Source organism: Aspergillus ibericus (genome assembly GCF_003184845.1).
Source record: "Aspergillus ibericus CBS 121593 unplaced genomic scaffold BO80scaffold_3, whole genome shotgun sequence".
Classification (NCBI taxonomy): Eukaryota; Fungi; Ascomycota; class Eurotiomycetes; order Eurotiales; family Aspergillaceae; genus Aspergillus; species Aspergillus ibericus.
This window is the reverse complement of record NW_020292101.1, coordinates 917,234-936,534: the sequence shown is the minus strand read 5'-3', so window position 1 is coordinate 936,534 and position 19,301 is coordinate 917,234. Positions and strand designations below refer to the sequence as shown.

At 52.9% G+C, this 19,301-nt stretch overlaps 5 protein-coding genes across 5 annotated transcripts; 3 read left to right on the top strand and 2 right to left on the bottom strand.

The window, feature by feature from the left end:
- Positions 1 to 102: 102 nt before the first annotated feature.
- Positions 103 to 2,039, top strand: BO80DRAFT_137787 (elongation of very long chain fatty acids protein). Its single transcript, XM_025713656.1, has 2 exons — positions 103 to 1,067; positions 1,133 to 2,039. The coding sequence occupies exons 1-2, from the start codon at positions 276 to 278 to the stop codon at positions 1,973 to 1,975; spliced, it is 1,635 nt and encodes a 544-aa protein (XP_025579820.1). The 5' UTR covers positions 103 to 275; the 3' UTR covers positions 1,976 to 2,039.
- Positions 2,040 to 3,429: 1,390 nt separating this feature from the next.
- BO80DRAFT_373053 (glycoside hydrolase family 35 protein) lies at positions 3,430 to 6,768 on the top strand (the record flags this gene model as incomplete). Its single annotated transcript, XM_025716544.1, has 6 exons — positions 3,430 to 4,230; positions 4,278 to 5,277; positions 5,329 to 5,622; positions 5,674 to 5,745; positions 5,800 to 5,887; positions 5,944 to 6,768. The coding sequence occupies 6 exons, from the start codon at positions 3,430 to 3,432 to the stop codon at positions 6,719 to 6,721; spliced, it is 3,033 nt and encodes a 1,010-aa protein (XP_025579819.1). The 3' UTR covers positions 6,722 to 6,768.
- A 208-nt stretch (positions 6,769 to 6,976) lies between these two features.
- On the bottom strand, positions 6,977 to 8,878 carry BO80DRAFT_345280 (putative MFS transporter; the record flags this gene model as incomplete). The annotated part of the gene is made up of 7 exons (XM_025715317.1): positions 6,977 to 7,158; positions 7,220 to 7,667; positions 7,719 to 7,950; positions 8,015 to 8,175; positions 8,244 to 8,407; positions 8,457 to 8,559; positions 8,624 to 8,878. 7 exons carry the CDS (start codon positions 8,876 to 8,878, stop codon positions 6,977 to 6,979), a joined length of 1,545 nt encoding a protein of 514 aa, XP_025579818.1.
- A 2,357-nt stretch (positions 8,879 to 11,235) lies between these two features.
- On the bottom strand, positions 11,236 to 14,121 carry BO80DRAFT_137796 (uncharacterized protein). Its single transcript, XM_025713657.1, has 4 exons — positions 14,116 to 14,121; positions 11,887 to 13,963; positions 11,444 to 11,823; positions 11,236 to 11,380 (listed from the first exon to the last, which is right to left on the bottom strand). The coding sequence occupies exons 2-4, from the start codon at positions 13,757 to 13,759 to the stop codon at positions 11,333 to 11,335; spliced, it is 2,301 nt and encodes a 766-aa protein (XP_025579817.1). The 5' UTR covers positions 13,760 to 13,963; positions 14,116 to 14,121; the 3' UTR covers positions 11,236 to 11,332.
- Positions 14,122 to 14,519: 398 nt separating this feature from the next.
- On the top strand, positions 14,520 to 15,034 carry BO80DRAFT_137775 (uncharacterized protein). The gene has a single exon (XM_025713655.1). It carries the CDS (start codon positions 14,659 to 14,661, stop codon positions 14,944 to 14,946), a length of 288 nt encoding a protein of 95 aa, XP_025579816.1. The 5' UTR covers positions 14,520 to 14,658; the 3' UTR covers positions 14,947 to 15,034.
- The last annotated feature ends 4,267 nt before the right edge of the window (positions 15,035 to 19,301 follow it).

The following is a 19,301-nucleotide window of genomic DNA, read 5'->3' as shown; positions in this document are numbered from 1 at the left end:
CTCGCCGTGCCGCAAGGTTTGGCCGCGCCTTCAATTATTGTCCATCCCCAGTTCATAGAGAGATTTGCGCCTCCCCTTCCCACCAGTCGCGGGTGTGGACTCGACCTTTTAAATTTTCCTGGGGACTTTTTCCTTCGCCTCCTCTACTCCTCTGCACCTGGTATTCCGAAGGTGTCCGGTCAATTCAACTTCTCTACTGGTTTCTGACGCGCTCCCCTCCGTACCTCCTCCCTCATCGTCTGGTCGTTTCAATTCCCACCATTCGCGCCTCAACCATGTACGACTTCACCGTTGGCGGCGAGGCGAACCCGGCCGTCATTCGCGTTGGCCTACCGCCTGCATCCCTCCTGAACTTCCCTCCCAGCGAGCTCCCTGCAACCGTTCCTGCTCCTGTGATTTCCGAGCCGACCTGGAACCAACCCTTCAACATCCCTCCGGCGCTCTACAACCAACTGTTGGACGTGCGCGTTCCCATTACAATCGCGAGTGTCTACGCCGTGACTGTCGTCCTCATCAATCGCCTGAACAAGAGTCGAGGATACAAGCCTTATGGGTTTAGCCAGACCAGACTGTTCAAGCTCTTCGTCATCCTCCACAATGTGTTCCTGGCCATCTACTCCGCATGGACCTTTGCTGGCATGATTCGGGCTTTCCGCAACTCGTGGCCGAGTCGGGATGATCCCAACTATGTCGCGGCTGTTGCCGACACGCTGTGCAAGATCAACGGGCCCCGTGGTTACGGAAACGCCGCCACGTACGACCCTACGACCGACCAGTGGATGTTCCGCAACCCGGAGTTCAGTCTGGCTGCAGGAGGTGTCCCGGACCCCACCGATCTCGGTCGTCTCTGGAACGAGGGACTGGCCTTCCTCGGCTGGATCTTCTACCTGTCCAAGTTCTACGAGGTCCTCGATACGGTCATTATCCTGGCCAAGGGTAAGAAGAGCTCGACTCTGCAAACTTACCACCATGCCGGTGCCATGATGTGCATGTGGGCCGGTATTCGTTATGTCGCGGCTCCTATCTGGATCTTCACCCTGGTCAACTCTGGAATCCATGCTTTGATGGTATGTGTGACACACCTGTCTTGCTCCGTTGTTAACGTTGCTAATCTATTCCGATCCGAATGCAGTACACCTACTACACCCTGACTGCTCTGCGCATTCGCATCCCCACCGTGATCAAGAGATCCTTGACCACCATGCAGATCACTCAGTTTATCATTGGTTCTACCATGGCTGCCTCCTACCTGTTCTTCAGCTACACACTTCCTGTGGGCCAGTCTGCCCCCGTTCCTCCTGTTGAGATCCCCGGAGTTGCCGTGGGCACTGCAGGTGCTGGACTGGTGCCCTGGATCAAGAAGCTGGCTTTCCGGGCTGCCGGTGCGGAAGGCCTTGCGGAGAATGTAGGCACCACTGAAGGCTCTGTTGCTCCACGCGTCCTCCACGTCGGTCCGATGGTTACCTGCATGGACACCAGCGGTCAGGGTTTCGCTATCTGGCTCAACGTTATGTACCTTCTGCCTCTAACCTACCTCTTCGCCCGTTTCTTCGTTCGTTCGTACCTCTACCGCAAGGAACCTGGCCCCCGGCAGCCGACTCAATTGCACGCGGCCGAAAAAGCCGGTCTGGACGCTTTGAAGGGTGTGAGCCGCGAGATCCGGAAGGCGGCCGAGATGAGCGGTGAGACCAGCGAAGTCACGGAGGATGAGGCTGTGAACAAGGTCAAGGCTCTCCGGGCGACCAAGGCCCAGCAGAAGAATGCCGAGAACTCTCCCATCCGGACCCGCGCTACCGCTGCCAAGCAGAGGACGCGTGCTGGTAACAGTGATCAAGACTCCGACTCGGGTTTCTCGACCGTCAGCAGCAAGAAGAGCGCCAAGCGGACCACCAAGGAAGATATCCAGAGTTCTGCTGCCGTTGTTGTGGATACCAAGGACTCCAATCCCTTCCAGGTTTTGGACCGATCGGCTTAAAGACCCCGCAGCGTTGGTTTTAAGGGCTCTGTTAGGAACCCGAAACCAAGCCGAAAATACTTCACGAAGATGTTCTCGGGGCTGGTCAGCATGCTGCCTCGGGCCGAATCGCCGCATTGGCCTTGCATTATGACGGTTCGGTGATGTATGATATGTCGGTCGATTTCCTCACGCGGGCTTTTTCGGCCCCCCTACCAGACCCGCGGCTTTCCCCCGCCGGGCCCGGTGGAGTTGGGTTATGGTCTGTGGCCGGCGCACCGTGTCCGAACTGGCCCCCGGACAGCAGCCTACCCATGGGTCCTGGTGTATACCGATTTTTTAATGTATCTACTTTCACACTGGACGGCTTCTCTTGGATTGTTTGCCTGTACTCCCGCCATTGCTGTTCATAATCTTCCCCTCCGACCTTCGGGTAGATCCCGATCGTGTGTGTAAATACACTTCTTTCGAACATCACCCACAGCTGGACGGGGAGGCTTTTTGCTCGGGATTTGGGATGGATTTGGAAAAGTATTTGTAACCTATGTCATAAATCGTTTGGAATTGAGCGAAATTAAAAGGAAATTAAAGTGCGTGTTTTCAACTGGTCTTCTCTGTCGGCGCCGGAGTCATGTGCCCCCGGCTCCCTCTTCTCTCCCCATTTCACTTTCATTGCTTTGGTATCCTCCCCGGATTCTCTCAAGAACATGCTCGCATAAGGGGGCATGTCTTTATCCGTTGCAATCTTTGGAGGTAGGTGTGCATACTCCTTCGAATGTATCCTGCACGCGTGATATGCTGATTCATTGCCTTCGGTCGCTAGAGCCAATGTTTGTACCTCGGTACACCACCCCCCTGCGGATACCCAATATGCAGCTATCGAGCCATCCGATTCCCACGGAGAAATTGAACCCCAGCCAATGCTCTGAATGGAGGAAAAACCCTGACTAGCTCACCCCACAGACATTTATTCACCCCACGGTGGTCGACTACTCCGCCGGGCTTATGCGGTACGATGGCCTGGTCCCTGACCCGGCTCCACTTCAAATCCCGCCATGACCTTGTCAAACCGGGGCAATCAGAACCATTTCATCATCGAAGCCCCAGTCCGTGATGGCTTTCCTAGTGTATCCGAATCTGCGGCCCAGTCATGTTCCATCTCATCAGAAGGATTCACTGAGCCCGCTCGGCTCTCGCTAGTCTCACGTAGCGGCCGAGTGCAGACGACTAAACGGTGTCTTTCGGACTTCAGTCTTTCAGGGACTTTCTGTAATGGGCTTGGGATCATGAACTCTACGCCACAATTCGAGCTGGAGGGCGGGGCATGATCCATTGAGCAATTTGATGCCAAACTTTGCCTTTACGGTGTGCGTGCGGGCGGGCTATAAAGTGATCCCTAACCCCGGTCCATAATTATGGCTTTGAAAGGACATCCATTCCTGCTCCCCCGCATTTGGTCAGGGTGAGTTTCAGCTATGGCGCGAATTATCCAGTTATGCCTTCTTCTGCTCTCGAGCATAGGCTTTCTGGCCGCTACACAGAACCAGTCAGAAGCTGGTTGGCCAGTTCACGATGATGGCCTGACCACAGACGTGCAGTGGGATCACTACAGCTTCACCATTCACGACCAAAGAATCTTCGTCTTCTCTGGAGAATTCCACTACTGGCGCATTCCGGTGCCTGGGCTATGGAGGGATATTATTGAGAAAATCAAAGCTGCTGGCTTTACCGCTTTTTCCATCTACTCGAGCTGGGCGTGGCATTCCCCGAACAACTACACAGTCGACTTCTCAACCGGTGCTCGTAATATCACGCCAATTTTCGAGCTTGCAAAGGAGCTTGGGATGTATGTGATTGTACGTCCTGGTCCTTACATCAACGCAGAGGCCAGCGCGGGTGGATTTCCTCTGTGGCTTACGACTGGCGATTACGGAACTCTGCGGAACAACGATTCGCGATACACAGCAGCATGGAAACCATACTTTGATAAGATGTCGGAGATCACGAGTCAGTACCAGGTCACAAATGGCCAGAATACTTTCTGCTATCAGATTGAGAACGAATACGGCGATCAATGGCTCAGTGATCCGAGCCAAAGGGACCCCAACGAGACCGCAATCACTTACATGGAGCTCCTTGAAAGTAGCGCCCGTGAGAACGGTATTCTTGTTCCCTTTACGGCAAATGAGCCTAACATGAATGCGATGTCTTGGGGCAGCGATTGGTCTAATGCTGGAGGCAACGTCGACGTTGTTGGCTTGGACTCCTATCCTTCGGTGAGTCGCTTGTCACGATTGAGTCCTTACTAATCTGACTTTTCTAGTGCTGGACTTGTGATGTCAGCCAGTGTACCTCCACGAATGGAGAGTACGTAGCTTACAAGGTCGTCGAATACTATGACTATTTCCTCGAATTCTCGCCGACGGTGCCGTCATTCATGCCCGAGTTCCAGGGCGGCTCTTATAACCCATGGGCGGGCCCTGAGGGAGGATGCAGCGATGATACTGGTGCGGACTTTGTCAACCTTTTCTACCGGTGGAACATTGCCCAGCGAGTGACGGCCATGAGTCTTTACATGATATATGGAGGAACAAGTTGGGGCGCCATTGCTGCACCCGTGACGGCGACCAGCTACGACTATTCTGCTCCGATCTCCGAGGACCGCTCCATTGCGTCCAAATACTACGAGACCAAATTGCTGTCGCTGTTTACTCGCAGTGCACGAGACTTGACGGTGACCGACCTTGTCGGTAATGGAACGCAATATACGAACAACACGGCTGTCAGTGCGTACGAGTTGCGCAATCCCACAACGAATGCTGGGTTCTATGTCACGCTTCATAAAGACTCAACCGTTGGCACCAACGTAGCTTTCAGCCTGCGTGTCAATACGTCTGTGGGAGCCCTCACAATCCCTAGACTTGGAGGCACAATCCGTTTGAATGGCCATCAATCGAAGATTATTGTGACCGATTACACCTTTGGCTCGGAGACGCTCTTGTATTCCACTGCTGAAGTTCTCACTCACGCCGTCATCGACGACAAACCGACCCTTGTACTCTGGGTACCGACAGGCGAGTCCGGAGAATTCGCTGTAAAGGGCGTGAAGAAGGGATCTGTGGTGTCGAAATGCCAAGGTTGCTCGGATATTAACTTCCACCAAGAAAGTGGCAGTCTCATCGTGGGCTTCACTCAATCCGAGGGCGTGAGTATTGTGCAGCTCGACGACGAAATTCGGGTAGTCCTACTGGACCGGACTGCGGCATACAACTTCTGGGCTCCTGCTCTCACGGAAGACCCTCTTGTTCCGGAGAACGAGGCTGGTAAGAACTCCAACCTTCCTAATCCCTAGATCTGCGCTCATCGTTGGATAGTCCTCATCCAAGGTCCATATCTTGTTCGCTCCGTCAACTTGAAAACGTCAACCCTCGAAATTAAGGGTGACTCCGTCAACGAAACTTCCCTGGAGGTCTTTGCGCCCAAGGAGGTCAAGGCTATCACATGGAACGGAAAGCAGTTGAAGACATCTCAGACCTCATATGGTAGTCTCAAGGCCACTATTGCTGCGCCCCCTTCCATTCAACTGCCGGCCTTCACATCGTGGAAAGTCAACGACAGCCTGCCGGAGCGTCTTCCGACGTACGATGCCTCCGGTCCCGCATGGGTTGGTGAGTATAATCTGAGTCCACCTGAAGAGCAAAGCTAACCCAGCATGCAAGATGCCAACCACATGACGACCGCCAATCCCAGCCCACCTGCCACACTGCCAGTTCTCTACGCCGACGAATATGGTAAGTCTTCTCTTTCTCTTCCCAAGTGAGAAACCCAAATACTCACACATCCAGGCTTCCACAACGGCGTCCGCCTCTGGCGCGGTTCCTTCAACGGCACCGCCTCCGGCGTCTTCCTAAACGTCCAAGGAGGCAGCGCATTGTAAGCACCCAACCCAATCCCATCCGCGCAACCACACACAACTAACCCAAACCCAGCGGCTTCTCCGCCTGGCTCAACGGCCACTTCATCGGTTCCTACCTCGGTGACGCCTCCATCGAACAAGCCAACGAAACCTTCCTCTTCCCCAACACCACCCTCCCCAACTCCTCCAACACCCTCCTCATCGTCCACGACGACACCGGTCACGACGAAACCACCGGCGCGCTCAACCCCCGCGGAATCCTCGAAGCCCGTCTCCTCAGCCCGGACAACTCAAATACCTTCACGCACTGGCGCATCGCGGGCACCGCCGGCGGCGAATCCAACCTCGACCCCATCCGCGGCGCCTGGAACGAAGACGGACTCTACGCCGAACGCGTCGGATGGCATCTCCCGGGCTTCGATGATAGCGCGTGGCCCTCCACCTCGGCACAGAACCTCTCGTTCACCGGCGCGACGGTCAAGTTTTTCCGGACTACCGTCCCGTTGGATATTCCGCGTGGAGTGGATGTCTCGATCTCGTTTGTGTTGGGGACGCCGGCGAATGCGCCTAGTGATGCCTATCGGGCGCAGTTGTTTGTGAATGGGTATCAGTATGGTCGGTTCAATCCGTATATTGGGAACCAGGTTGATTTCCCGGTTCCGGTGGGAGTGTTGGATTATACTGGGGAGAATACGATTGGTGTTGCGGTGTGGGCGCAGACGGAGGCCGGTGCGGCGATTAGTGTTGGGTGGAAGGTCAACTATGTTGCGGATAGTTCGCTGGATGTGGCGGGTTTGGAGACGAGTGAGTTGCGGCCTGGGTGGAGTGAGGAGAGATTGAAGTATGCTTGATTGATGCATTGGGATTAGTATGAATGTTTCAAATAAACAACGGGGGGAATGTGGTGTGATCAACCACAATGTATATATGTTTTCATCCAATATCAAAATTAACAAAATCTTTGTATCATATTGCATCGTGCATGATCATCATAACACCCAACTATTTAATCCAAGTCTTGAAAGGCATCTTGCGTAATACACCAAAAGTATGACCCGCTCAGGGTAAAAAGCGAACCAAAAAAACTTAATCATGTCATGAAAATATTAAACCAAGAAACGGAAGCCCCTGGAGCTGGCCTGGCCCGGGACACCTCCGGAGGAAACAGCATCGCTAATTCCCTCACCACGGTCAAGCTTCTTGTTCAGTCGGACGAGGATGAAACGGAGGGCAGTGGCAGACAGGATGGCCACGAACGCGGTGACGCAGTTGACACTCATAGCCGTGACTGCGATGATTAGATAATTAGTATAGAGAAGCAATATGGTGCTGTTGAGGGTGGTACATACTGTATCGTGGAGCATCGCTGTCGGGGTACATATAACTGGCGTAGATACTGCTGGCATTACTGACGCAGTTGATGCCTGCCAGAGCTGCGGCACGCTTCGATGCCGGACGAGGAAGCGTGCTCGAGATCCAGCCCAAGGCTACCACGTAGCCCGTGTATAGTGATGGAACCATCAGCATCATGGAGAAATAGCGTGGTCCAATACTGGTGGTGGTAGCAGCGATGATGAAAGCCGCCACAGAGAAGTATAGAGGGAGAGTAATGTGGAAGTACCGCTCGCCAGTGCGGTCGGCGTGCCAGGCATTGGCAAAGGCACAGATGACAGCCAGACAGTATGGAGGGGCCGTGAGAAGAAGCGTTTCAATGTTGCCGTAGTTGAGGGTTTTGACGACGGTCGGGAAAAAGTTCGTCACGGAGGCAGAGGAGACAATACACAAGATGAGCAGCATCTAGACTAGTTAGCAATGTGAAAAGAACAGCACTTTGGCTGGGCCACTCACGAGAATCCAGGTCTTAATATCGGTAAAGGCCAATTGGACACCATGCAGGAAGGTCTGCTGCTCACTGTCCACCCAGTCGTCCTCGCCAATGTCCTCCTCCAATCTCCAAGCAGCCAGCTCCTTCTCTTCCTCGGTGAGCCATCCAGTGGTTCGTGGAAAGTTGGGCAGAATGAAGATTGAGAGGAAGGCAACGACAATAGTAATTGCACCTTCGATGATGAAGAGCCAGCGCCTGAGACACACCCAAGTTAGCGCTTATATTAGTTTAGAAGTGGATCTCTCTCGGGTATACTGACCATGCTCGGAGACCCATCTTGTAGTCCATGTTTTCGGTGATTCCCGCTGCAATGAGCCCGGAGAAGGCACCAGAGATGAGGGAACCGGAGTAGAGGGCTGCAGTCCGGAATCCAAGTTCCTTACGAGTATACCAGGCACTCAAGAAGTAGAGGCAGCCGGGCTAGAGGACAAAATACCGAGATTAGTAAGGTATCTTGAGGCCTCTTCTTCATAGTAGTGAATACGTACGAAATAAGCAGCTTCAACGAAACCGAGGAAAAATCGAACAGTGACCAATCCGGCATAACTCTGAGCCCCAGCTGTGCAGGTAGAAATTATACCCCATAGCATCATTGCACCGGGAAGGTAGAGGGCAGGCTTTCCGAATTTGTTCAGTAGTAGATTAGATGGAACTATTATCGTTAGTATCTAACGGTCCACCGATGAGTTGCTTGCACCTACTTTGCATTAAGAGATATCCCACGAACAGGATGCTGACGCAGGTCTGATATTCCACACCTACCAAGTTCAAGTCGGTCACAAGACCGGCCAATTTGGCAGCTGCCTAGCAAACAGGAGACCATGAGCACAGAACAGGATATGGTTGATAGAGTGAATATGTCACTTACGATGTTGTTCCGGTCCAGGTAGTTGAGAATGTACATGATGATGATCATGGGCAGAAGGCGAAGGTCGATCTTGCGGACCAGAGCCTTCTCTGCCTTCTCACGTTCCTCGGGAGTGAGGCCAGCCACGTAGGCTGGAGCCTCCTTCCTAGGATTTGGTCTGTCGGCGTTGGCCACAGCATTGGGAACAACCTCGACGTTGTCAACATGGCTCTTGTCGATATCCCGTTCGATATCATGAGAGGTTCTAGGGGACATGGTTGTCTCCGGTAGTCTGACTAGGCCCATGAAGAGGCAGGAAGAACGAAGTAGGACAATGCGAGACGGGAAATAAGAGAAGAGAGCAGAGAAGTAAGGGACGGGGAAGGGGAGAAGGCAGTAGGAAAGAGGAGGGGGGAAAGAGAGTAATCGACGGGGACATGGTGCCAGCTGAAGTCGGGATCAGGGACCTTTTTGTGTGAAGACTAGAGAACCGAACGGCAATGAGCCGACGAGGATCCCGAAGGAAGGGAGGCAGCAACGAGGGAGGGAACCCGCATCATGGACCATGGCAATGGGGATCGGGAATGAAACCAGCTGCAGAGATGCCAGCCCCGCCAATGGGGGGACCCGAAGCGGGGCGAGACAGGTCGGGGAAAAACGAGGGAGATGGGGAAGAGTCTGGAGATGAGATCAGGATCATTAGGGGAACCGCCGCGACTGGTGGGATGGCCTGTGGAGAGGCCCGACTGGCGTGGGGGTTGCCGACGTGCAACGTAGAAGGAGAATGATGTCGAGGTGGAAGGAAGATAGTGTGTAGACTCGTAGAGAGCAAAGCAGCCCGAAGAAAAGCGGAGGGAAAACGTGGGGGTTCCCGTGATCTCGACCCCTGCCACGGCCGAGCTCTCGCCGGCTTTTTGGCTTCTCGGTCCTGCGCCTGGTCCGAGTTACACGCATTATTATCCGTCGTCCATGCCAGACTCGGCTCTCTCCCAGCCCGGACGATGAGATGTCTACCCTGTACGACTTGACTGCCACTCTCCGGACTTTCAGCCGCCTATATCGACGGACCAGCCGGGGTCGCGCAACCCCAGACTGACCCCGAGAGAGCCAAGACGACCGGCCCGAAAAGCGCTCGAGAGCGGAAGATCCCTACCAACCTCAACCCCGGCTCTGGCTTCAACCGGCCTCAAGGATAAATTATGATAGGTGCCTCCACCAGTGGAGATTCTCGTTGGTCATCATTCCTGCTCCCTTCCTTGTCGCAGGAGCCACAGGAGACGCAGGAGTCACCGCTCCTTGATGGATCATCAGCCATATAGCCGGTTCCCAACACCCAACTACCGTCACAAATCAGGCCATTCAGTTCACGCTCCAAAAGTACCGTCCTACCTACCTCTCTAAGGAAATCCCGTCATATCGGGTCCGGTGCGAAGCTAAGGACAACCCCTCCCCCGTGCGATGACATGGTGCCCCCAGTCCAAGAAATTCTTACCCTACCTAACCAGCCAACATTTACCCTCATCGGGTCCACCTCGGCAAAATAGGGAGCAAGGGCCGGGTTCCAATTAGCTACCCAGGCCCCTAATCCCGCCGACCTTACAGATAGATGCCAGAGCAGATTCTGCTGTCGGGATCTCTCGCGTGGTAGGGAAGCGGTGCGGCGTTGCATTCGTTCCCTCACCCGTGGAAAGCGTGGGGGTCCTTGGCGTCGCTCCCCTTTGGCCCTTATTTAGTGCGGCCACTCGCCCTTCAGCTGGTCTACGGAGCACTAGTCAAGTAGTCATCCTCTAGCCACGATCGAGGGCAGAGTAGAGCAAACGAGCCAAGGTCCCGGGGGCTATTTCAAACCTATGAACCCCCTACTATGAACCATACGTCTGCTGAAATCCAAGACATACGCCTTGCACGGAGCGTCTACGATTACGGCATGGGTGTTTGAGAAGCCTTGCAAAAAGGAATTGCATTCATCTGGCCAGCCAAAGCTGAGCGATAATGGTACGAGCCCTCCACTGCGGGTCCAATTCCAGAAAGCTGTACACGGACAACGCGTCGACAAAGGATCGGGGCCGGCAAAACAGGAAACGAAGGATTCACTATGACACTATGAGACAATGTGCAATGAGATGCTGCCCAATTTTCACGCTTGCAGAACAAAACGAGATTAAAAGAGACGGTGTGGCTCGGATGCAAGGTCGACCAGGGAACGGGTCTGGAGGAAAAGGTAAGATTAGAGGAGACGAGGAACCATGATTGTGCCGGGCCGCCGGGGGAGAAAGTGCAGTAGTAAATCGGAGCCCAAATCCTGGGTGCGACGTAGATCGAAGCCAAATGATCCGGAACGGTTCATAGGCGATGCCTCCAACATTCGATCCACTATTCTTCATTTGCTGTGGTAGAATCCCCATAAATCTCCGTGCGCAGAATAACGAAGGGAAAAGAAAGAAGAAAGAAAAAAGACAAGACCAAGACCGGATAGTTGCTGTCGCCATAACACCCAGAACGCATAGCAAACATAACAAAGGGGCGACCGGTCGCATCCGCCAACTCGGCAGACAATTAGACACCGAGTCAGGGCCGGACTGAAGACAGGAACCAAAAATATTCTCTAGAGAAAAGGAAACAGGTCTAGAAGCCACCAAGGCTTAATACCATGCCGTTGATAGATCCAACACTCCTCCTGAGGGTAAATAACAAGACACGCAGTAAGAACGCCTTTCGAAATGCAGCGACTCAGAGGAAGTGAGTATAAATTTTTGATGTCTCATGGACCTCCATCTCCTACGTCATGTTAGTAATCAATCATCGCCAAAATAGAACACCAAAGTGTGCTGAGGTTCTCACCATCTTGAAGTTATTCAGCTCTTCCTTGATTTGCTGTGCAAGTAGCGGAGTCAACCGGTTACACGTTGCAATGTCACCTCGTCGATCGTACTCTCCACTCGGCCATGTCTCGTGAAACTGAATGCGAGGGCTGAAAACGAGACTCTTTGGCATCATAGCTTGTGGTGTGACAGGTGCACTCTTCGCCTCTGAAGTGAGGAACCGTCCTTCTGATAGATAGTCATCCTCGCCAGCAATCTTCACCGCATCGGATCGCCTATTACCAGACCGGGTCTGGTCCTCAGGGGTGCTGGGAACACTGGAATGCGGCGAGTCATTGCCGGTCGAATTCTCAGATGATTTGACCGTATAGGTGTGGTTGGTCGGGTCAGAGTAGGTTTCTGAGGCTATAGGTTAGCACAACAACGTCAAACAAGACAAACCGAATGTTATGAGAAACGAACTTTTGAGTATGCCCTTCCTCACAGCTGCTAGGACCTCTGCCCGCTCCTTGTCTCCTCCGACAATGCTTTTACGCGACTGGGACTTGTCAAGGGCACCATCTTCATGGCTCGCAGCTTTCTGTGTCTCAGAATCCAACTTAGGAAGCAATGAGCTACTAAGCGAATGGTCCTGCGAATCTGAGGTGACGGCAGTACTTTTCCTCTCCGCCTCGATATTGACCATCGACAACTGGGGCGCCATTGGCTGAATAATGACGCCATCGGTTGAGGATGTGCTCACTACCGACTTTGGGCGGAACAGGCCCACCAACGACCGCGTTGATCGTTTCATCCCCTTTCCCATCTTGCGAAGCATGATCGAGGCGGACGATGCTGTCGATGAAACGGAAAGATTGTCTGTGGAACTGTTGAATATACGGCCCTGATGATGGGAGGAATAAATGCTCTCGCCCAAGCCGCTCGCTTCCTGCTGTTCGGCTATAGCCGCCTGTTCTGGGCCCAGCTCTTCTTGTAGTAGCTCCCTGCGAGCCTTCTCTATAGCCAAAGCTTCCTTCTTGCTTTGCGAAGAGGCCTTAAGAAGTTCTGACGCGCTGCCAAAGGAGAAGGCTCTCCTCAGTCTAGACTTCCCTGGCCGCTTGATGTCGCCCTGTGTGATTTCAGCAAGGCGTTGTGTAGCAAGACTCTCCGTGGGAATCGGCTTCGGGTTGGTAGCGGGTTGCGATGCCTTTGGAGTCGGGGGCTTGGAATCAACCTCAACCGGTTGAGACAGCGGCGAGGGCTTGGTCGATCTTTTGGTGTCATCTAACTTATTGCCACTCTTGCTGGACGAGGAAGCGGACTCAGCATGTCCCGCATCACGCACAGATGAGGTTGAGGAATGGGAGGACGGAATGCTTCCCTGAACATCTCTGTGAGACTGGGCCGATCGGGGTCGGGCGCTCTGGTCAAAATAATCATGCCCACCTGTTGTCGGGGTTGGGGACGACGTGGGCAAATGCAGCTGCATATTAATGAGACCGGCATTATCAATGTTGCCCCAGCTCCGGCGCCGATACCGCTTGGCTAACTCTGTCTGGGGTTTGTCTGCACGCGAGGTATCATCAGCACTGGGCACTCGAACATGCCCAGTGCGGCGAGGGCTTTCTAGTGCCGTCGCCGAGAGACCAGGGGCGCTCGAGTGGAGAAAGCTGTCATCCACGGCTATCGGTGCAGTACGTGCCGACCCAGGCCCATTCGGCTGTGTTGATGCGGGCTGTGCGCCCGCTGCAGTATCCGGTCGCCGGTTCCCACGACGATAACGGTCGGGGGACGGGCGGGCGACAGTGGGTGAGGATATGTTCATAAAGGTCGACGAAGTAGATGAGGGCAGATTGACGGTAGAAAGTGGGCGCAAGGGGGGTTCAGCACGTAGCTGTCTAGTCGGGATCGCGGAGTCGTCTTTCGAGATATGGGAGTGGACGGAGGAGTTGGAGGAAGAAGTGGATACAGAACCAGCTGCAGGATGGACAAGACGCGAGTTGACTCCGATGTTGGCAGTAGTTGCAGACCCTGGAGACACGGATGGGGCAGAAGAGGTGCGATGCTCTGGCCTCAGATGAGGGGACAGCGACTGACGGTTTTGCATGTTGGGTGAATTCGAGAGGTTGGGAGTGCTGGTAAAGGCGTAGGGGGCCACAACCTGGTGGCCTACCCTGTAGTTTCCCGAACTGCCGGTATTGTTATATGGATTCCAGGACATCGTCGAGTTCCGCGGGTTTTGTTGTTGCGAGGGTTGGGGGGAAGTTGTGAAGGTGCCCGAAGAGGATGATGGTCGAGTTTGAAGCACAGAAACCGTGCCACTTTGCTGGGGGATTGTCTGTACCAACGCAGCCATGGTGTTCTCCTCCACTACTCAGAACGAAACAGCATCCGACGCGTAGCTGGCGGCGTCTCCGGGATGAGATGTGTCGACAAGCGAGCTCGTCGGATTATCCGTAGTACCCAAGCCAGGTGGACCAAGTCTAATGTCGAGATGAAATCGAGGGAGAAGATCAAAAGGGTAAAAGGAAACAGCAGAAGAAGACAACAGGGGGGAATTCTGTACTACACACAGTTGTCAGTCAAGATTGCACAAAAACAAGCGGGTTCAGAGATTGGCTGAACTCTCGAGGACCGATGAGTCTCTGGGGCGATTGTGGTTTCCGTCTTGAAAGGGGGGTGGGGGGAAGGCAGGCTGCGGGATGGTCGTACCTGTTCTCAAGGAAGATGCCCCGAATGAAATTATACTGATACAACAATTAAGGAAAAAGGCGGCTGGTCGAAGTGGAAACGAATGCTGGCGAGGAGGACAAAAGAAACGAAGGGCTCGGATCAGACGATCGAAGAGGGAGGAGAGCTGGCGACGAGGTACGACGTGAGGAACACAAGGCTCCAGGGATGGCAGAAGCTGTCTAGAGCGGTCGAGCCATGTACAAGGGAAGAAAAGAAACCACAGCTAGAAACAATGATGAAATAGAAACAAGAAAGGAACAATGCCAAAACCGAAAAGGAGATCGAGAAGGAAACGATAACCAGATCCTAGGCACCTTGTCTTCTGAATCAAGCAGAAGACGGGCCGTTCAGGGGGGAAGAGCCTGGAAGGACGGAAAAGAAAAACTAGAGGAGCGGGAAAGATGAAGATGGGTCGGAGAGAGAGGAGGAGGAAGAGCGAGAGGGGTTGAGGGTGTGAGAGGGAAGGGGAAGGGAATAGGGAGATAATGATGGGGAGGGGGGAGGGAAGATGGAAATGATGGGATGCTGCTACTTACTCTCAACTTTAGGGGAGGCCGACTGACTGACAGGCGGAGACAGGCGGACGGGATTTTCCAGAGAACGCGAGAAGGAACGCCAGGCACACACCCTCCCGAACCGTGCCTGTATTTCTTTTTCTTTTTGACCCTCTGGTTGTTGATTTTTGTTCCCTTGGGCCCCTCCAGCGATGCCTTTGGGATGAATTTTTTTTTTACTTTTTATCTGGTTCACCCTCTCGTTCGATCAAAGTTCATAGAACTGCGAAGGGGCAAAAAAAAAGTAAAGAGATGACTTGGGGGGCCCGATTAAAAATCCACGAGGGGAAACCCGATCAAGTGTATCGTACGTACTCCGTAGTATGTACCTACTACACCAAGGGAAAGAAATTTCTTAGAGAATTCTGATCTCAAATGTCAAGATCCAAGTAGGGATGAGGTATTCTACGATTACGCTCATTGCAGCTGCAAGTCATACCAAAACCCAGAGGGACTCGCCATATCCATGTCGCTCAGGTACCATCATCCTTCTAGGATGGCGGTAATCCGCCTGGCTTGGCTCCAGATGGTGGCATCATTCACTTATCGTATCATCGATCCTCATATCATCAGGTAGATTAATGGTTGGATGTCTCCTGAATCTCTCACACCTTCTGCATCAGCCAACCATTCTGATTCGACCAGCTGGACGGGCGAGACTAAGACACCTTTGGGGCTGTACGGTAAGTCCGGTTCCATCTTGGTAACTGGTACTAAAGTTAGGCTGGGAACTAGCGGGTGTAGTTCTGCGGCCGTTGTTGCCATTCGGTAACCATTGTACCGCACACACGATTCGTCCCCAATAATACCTCCATATTACGTTAGGAGCGGGTCAAGAACCACCCCCTACAATGCCAAACCCGCTCCATCCGTTGGAGGTAATCGAAGGCGACGCTACATGCGACTGGGTGAATGGATGTGCGGGTCTAACTGAAGATGTCTTTGCAGTCGCCTCATCGGCTCATCCTCCTGGTTGATAGGAGATGTTCTTTGTGGGGGATTGGTCCTCCGATACGGATGTCTTGGTACCAGATCTCCGTAACCGTAGGTATTAGTCGTCAAGTGCCGAGTACACTTGATACTCAATAGTAGGGTACGCGAGAGCCGCCTCCTAATTTTTTTTTTTCTTTTCCGTCTTTTTCCTACTTAATTTTTTGATGCGGCAAAAGGTGAAAACTAATACCAGAGTGTTATTGGAGAACGACGGAACGCAGAACGTGCTGAGTGCATGAGACCATAACCACTGAGACCATTTAGTCGTTTCTAGCGACCTTAATAGTCCGATCGGGCGAGCAAATTGGAAGCTGATTTGCGACCACACGCCTGCTAAAATTCTTAGCTGTCACGCCATGACTATCTACCAAACGGGGTCTGCCTCCAAGGAACCCAAGCACGGAAGCTCGGAGAAACAGCCTGGAGAGAGCTAGTAGCCAGTACTATAAGTAGGTAGTCAGTTAGTAACAGTCGCTAGGTGACAATGGTGTGTACCTCGGCTGCTGGGACGACGGATGCTAGGCGATCCTCGTGTATAATACCGATTAATGTCATTATTATACAAGAATAGCCAACCCGATGCCAAGAGTGCTACAACAAAGTGTACCTAGATAGCGATCCGAAGTAAAGCAACCCTCCCCCTCCCCCTGAGGTTGAGTCTCTGGTGAAACCGATCATATCTCTGGAGATTATCCGGCAACGATCTTGTCCCTGATCGTCGTCACCCCGGATCTGGCCAATACACAGAAATTACCAAATATCAGTGACTTTGTCTGCCCCAATTCCCAGGCAGAATAAACCGTGTAGCGTGTATCAGGCTGAAGATCAGGAATTTTTCCCCTACATAACCAGTGACAGGAAAACTCTCCTGGCCAGCCCCATTAGGGAATGCCAATCTCTTCCAACCAGTGGGAACCTCCCGTGAGCGAAATCCGCGGTTCAGATTGTTCCACCAAGGGTAACCTAATCGATAACCCACGGTCCGTGTCCCAGTGCCGTGAAGTAACCAGTACGGAGGTTTGTCGCAGCCTCCTACACTTCCGGTTGTGTACCGTGGGATCGTTCCCTAGCTCAGATTCCCGAGTCAACTGCGAGAACCCACGCGAAACCTTATCATCCTCACTGCGGTGGTTTGTGTACATGATGTCAGCTATCATAAATTGAACCGATAACGTGTCCTTGATTTGTTAGCCATCTACGGAGTACACAGTATGCTGCGGTGGTAGGTAAACCCCATCCCTACCTGTTGGTTACAAGCTATAGCCAAGGAAAAGCGAGAATATACCGGTTGGGAGGGAGGGGAAGGTTGGATGAGCTTGAAATGAATTAGAGTGACTGGGTATGTTTGGTCAGTTGCAAACAAGACTGATGCACAGTCAATCTTTAGATTAGAATTTGGGCTATTGATGCAGTGCAATGCTTTGACCAGTATTTGATAAACCGGGTCCCTTACAATGGAACGCTCTCCAGTTTCTTCGAGTTCTAGAGGATATGTCATGAGCAATCTTGTTGATCCTGCATAGCTCGCACCTGAGGAACGGTGGCCGAGGCCAGGCAAGAACCCCGAAGGACCTTCACTCGGAGGGACTCAATCACCGACACTGAGGCCAACATCCGTCTGCGCTATATTCTTTTGAGGCTGTTCGCGGAGGGTCATGCTGGGATTCCCGGTCACGGGCCTCAGATCCTTGGCTGCATATTTTTGCGAGGCTCAACCCATGAGACTGGACAACCATCGTGGGTAAATGTCGCTTTGACTTTGTACGATCGATGAGCATGAGCGCTGAGACGATGCGGACTTGTTGGATGCACCAAAGCTCACGAAGCGAGGAGGGGCTCAAAAGATTCAATAGCTTAGCCACAAGAGATCCCTCTGCCGTATCCCAGTTTTCCCTCGACTGTCGGTGAGCAACTCTACCTGACTGGTCTCACTTAGCGACCGGCTACTCCGAGCATGTACAATTTCTATTCGCTTGGAGTTTGTTCTATCACATGTGGTGCTTGGGTACAGACTACTAGGTAACTACTGCCTACTTACTTAGACGGAGTACATAACTAGATGTAGACGGATGACTAGTTGCGGGCGCGGTTAACTCTGTGGTGGAAACTGGAAAGGCCCACTGGGACTCACGGCTGCCCCTTTGCGACCCGGTAAGCCATCCTACCCTCTCGGCGGGAATGCTTCCAGTTTACACCGCAACTATACCTTCAATTGACCGGCATCTTAATCAACCGTCGTTGCGAGAAAGATGAGGCCTGAGCTGCAAATCTCCCAGGTGTGGATAACTCCTCCATCTCCCAGCTCTCCCCGGTTAGTGCCTGTGCAGATCCCCTGTAAGGAGTTCCCGCGTGATCGGCAAGCAACGTCGCCATCTTCACATCTCATTCGGGGCTTTGCCTTCCAACCGCGTCACTTCTTAACCTAACCTGACAGACGGCAGTGGCGGGCGCATATCATCGCCCATCCTGCAACCATCATCCACGGTTGGCTTGCCAATCGGCTCCCCTCGCCGTCCGCCGTTCACGTTGGCAGAGGGTTTTTCCGTGCTTAAGAACGCTTCTCGGTGATCGGATCGGGCTCTGAAATCGCAGGTGAGACTGGTATGTACAGTATGCTCCGATCCTGCAGTATCGGCGGGCGATTGTTGTTCGCGTGGACTTCCACCGCATAAACCATGGAACCTGGGCCGGGTTCGAACCTAGCGAGTCAGGAAATATCGCATCGAGCTCCTTCCCACATTTCCAATTTCTCCAGAATCCACAGTCGGAGGAAACCTCTATGAAAAGTGGAGAGTCGGCAATAGCAAATACGTATGAAGCAAGTTATGAATGCGCTCAAAATTATGTCGCCTAAAGGTACGGATTACAGACAGGAAAATTGAAAGTGGATAACTCAGGCTCCGAGCTGTGGAGGAGCATCATACGGTGCGGAGTACCTTCCGTAGGCATCGGACATCAACCGCGGTTCCACTGCCTTAGCATTTAGCACACACTCATACTCACAAAGGACCTTGGACTTGGAAGGCACCCTCCAAGGGGCAACAGGCAATTTCAACTTCCGCATGCTCGAAATCCGAGTCTAATCATGTTATAATTTGGGGTAGTATACAACCCTTGTGTCTGGACGCCGGCACAGACTCAATAGGTCCGAGCAAGTACTCTGTACGCATACATAGCACGATGATATGATGTGGGTTTAGCATACCGCCAACGATGATTTGCATCCAAACCCCTCTATATGGAAGGAGTCCAAACGAACCCAATGCCTCGGTAACCCTGCGAGGTTTGCCTTAACCGTTGAAGCAACCGGCCAACCCACACGAGGTGCCTGAATATTAGTTTGCCTAGTGCCTACTAGTAGTCGGACCATTCTGACGGCTGTCAGTTACCCCATGCGGCGCCATGGTCGACCATCCTGTCAAGCCATGTTAGTTTCCATAACCGCTTTGGCTAGCTCACATTGATGTGATGGATGGAGTCAATAGCGGATACAGTCTTAATATCAGTAGCCATGCGGAGTACAGGAGAATGAGTCCCTCTAAAAGACCAGATAGTCTGACAGGGAACCTGCCATTGGATGACCAGCCGCACGGTCCTCTTCAAGCCATAGGTTGTCCG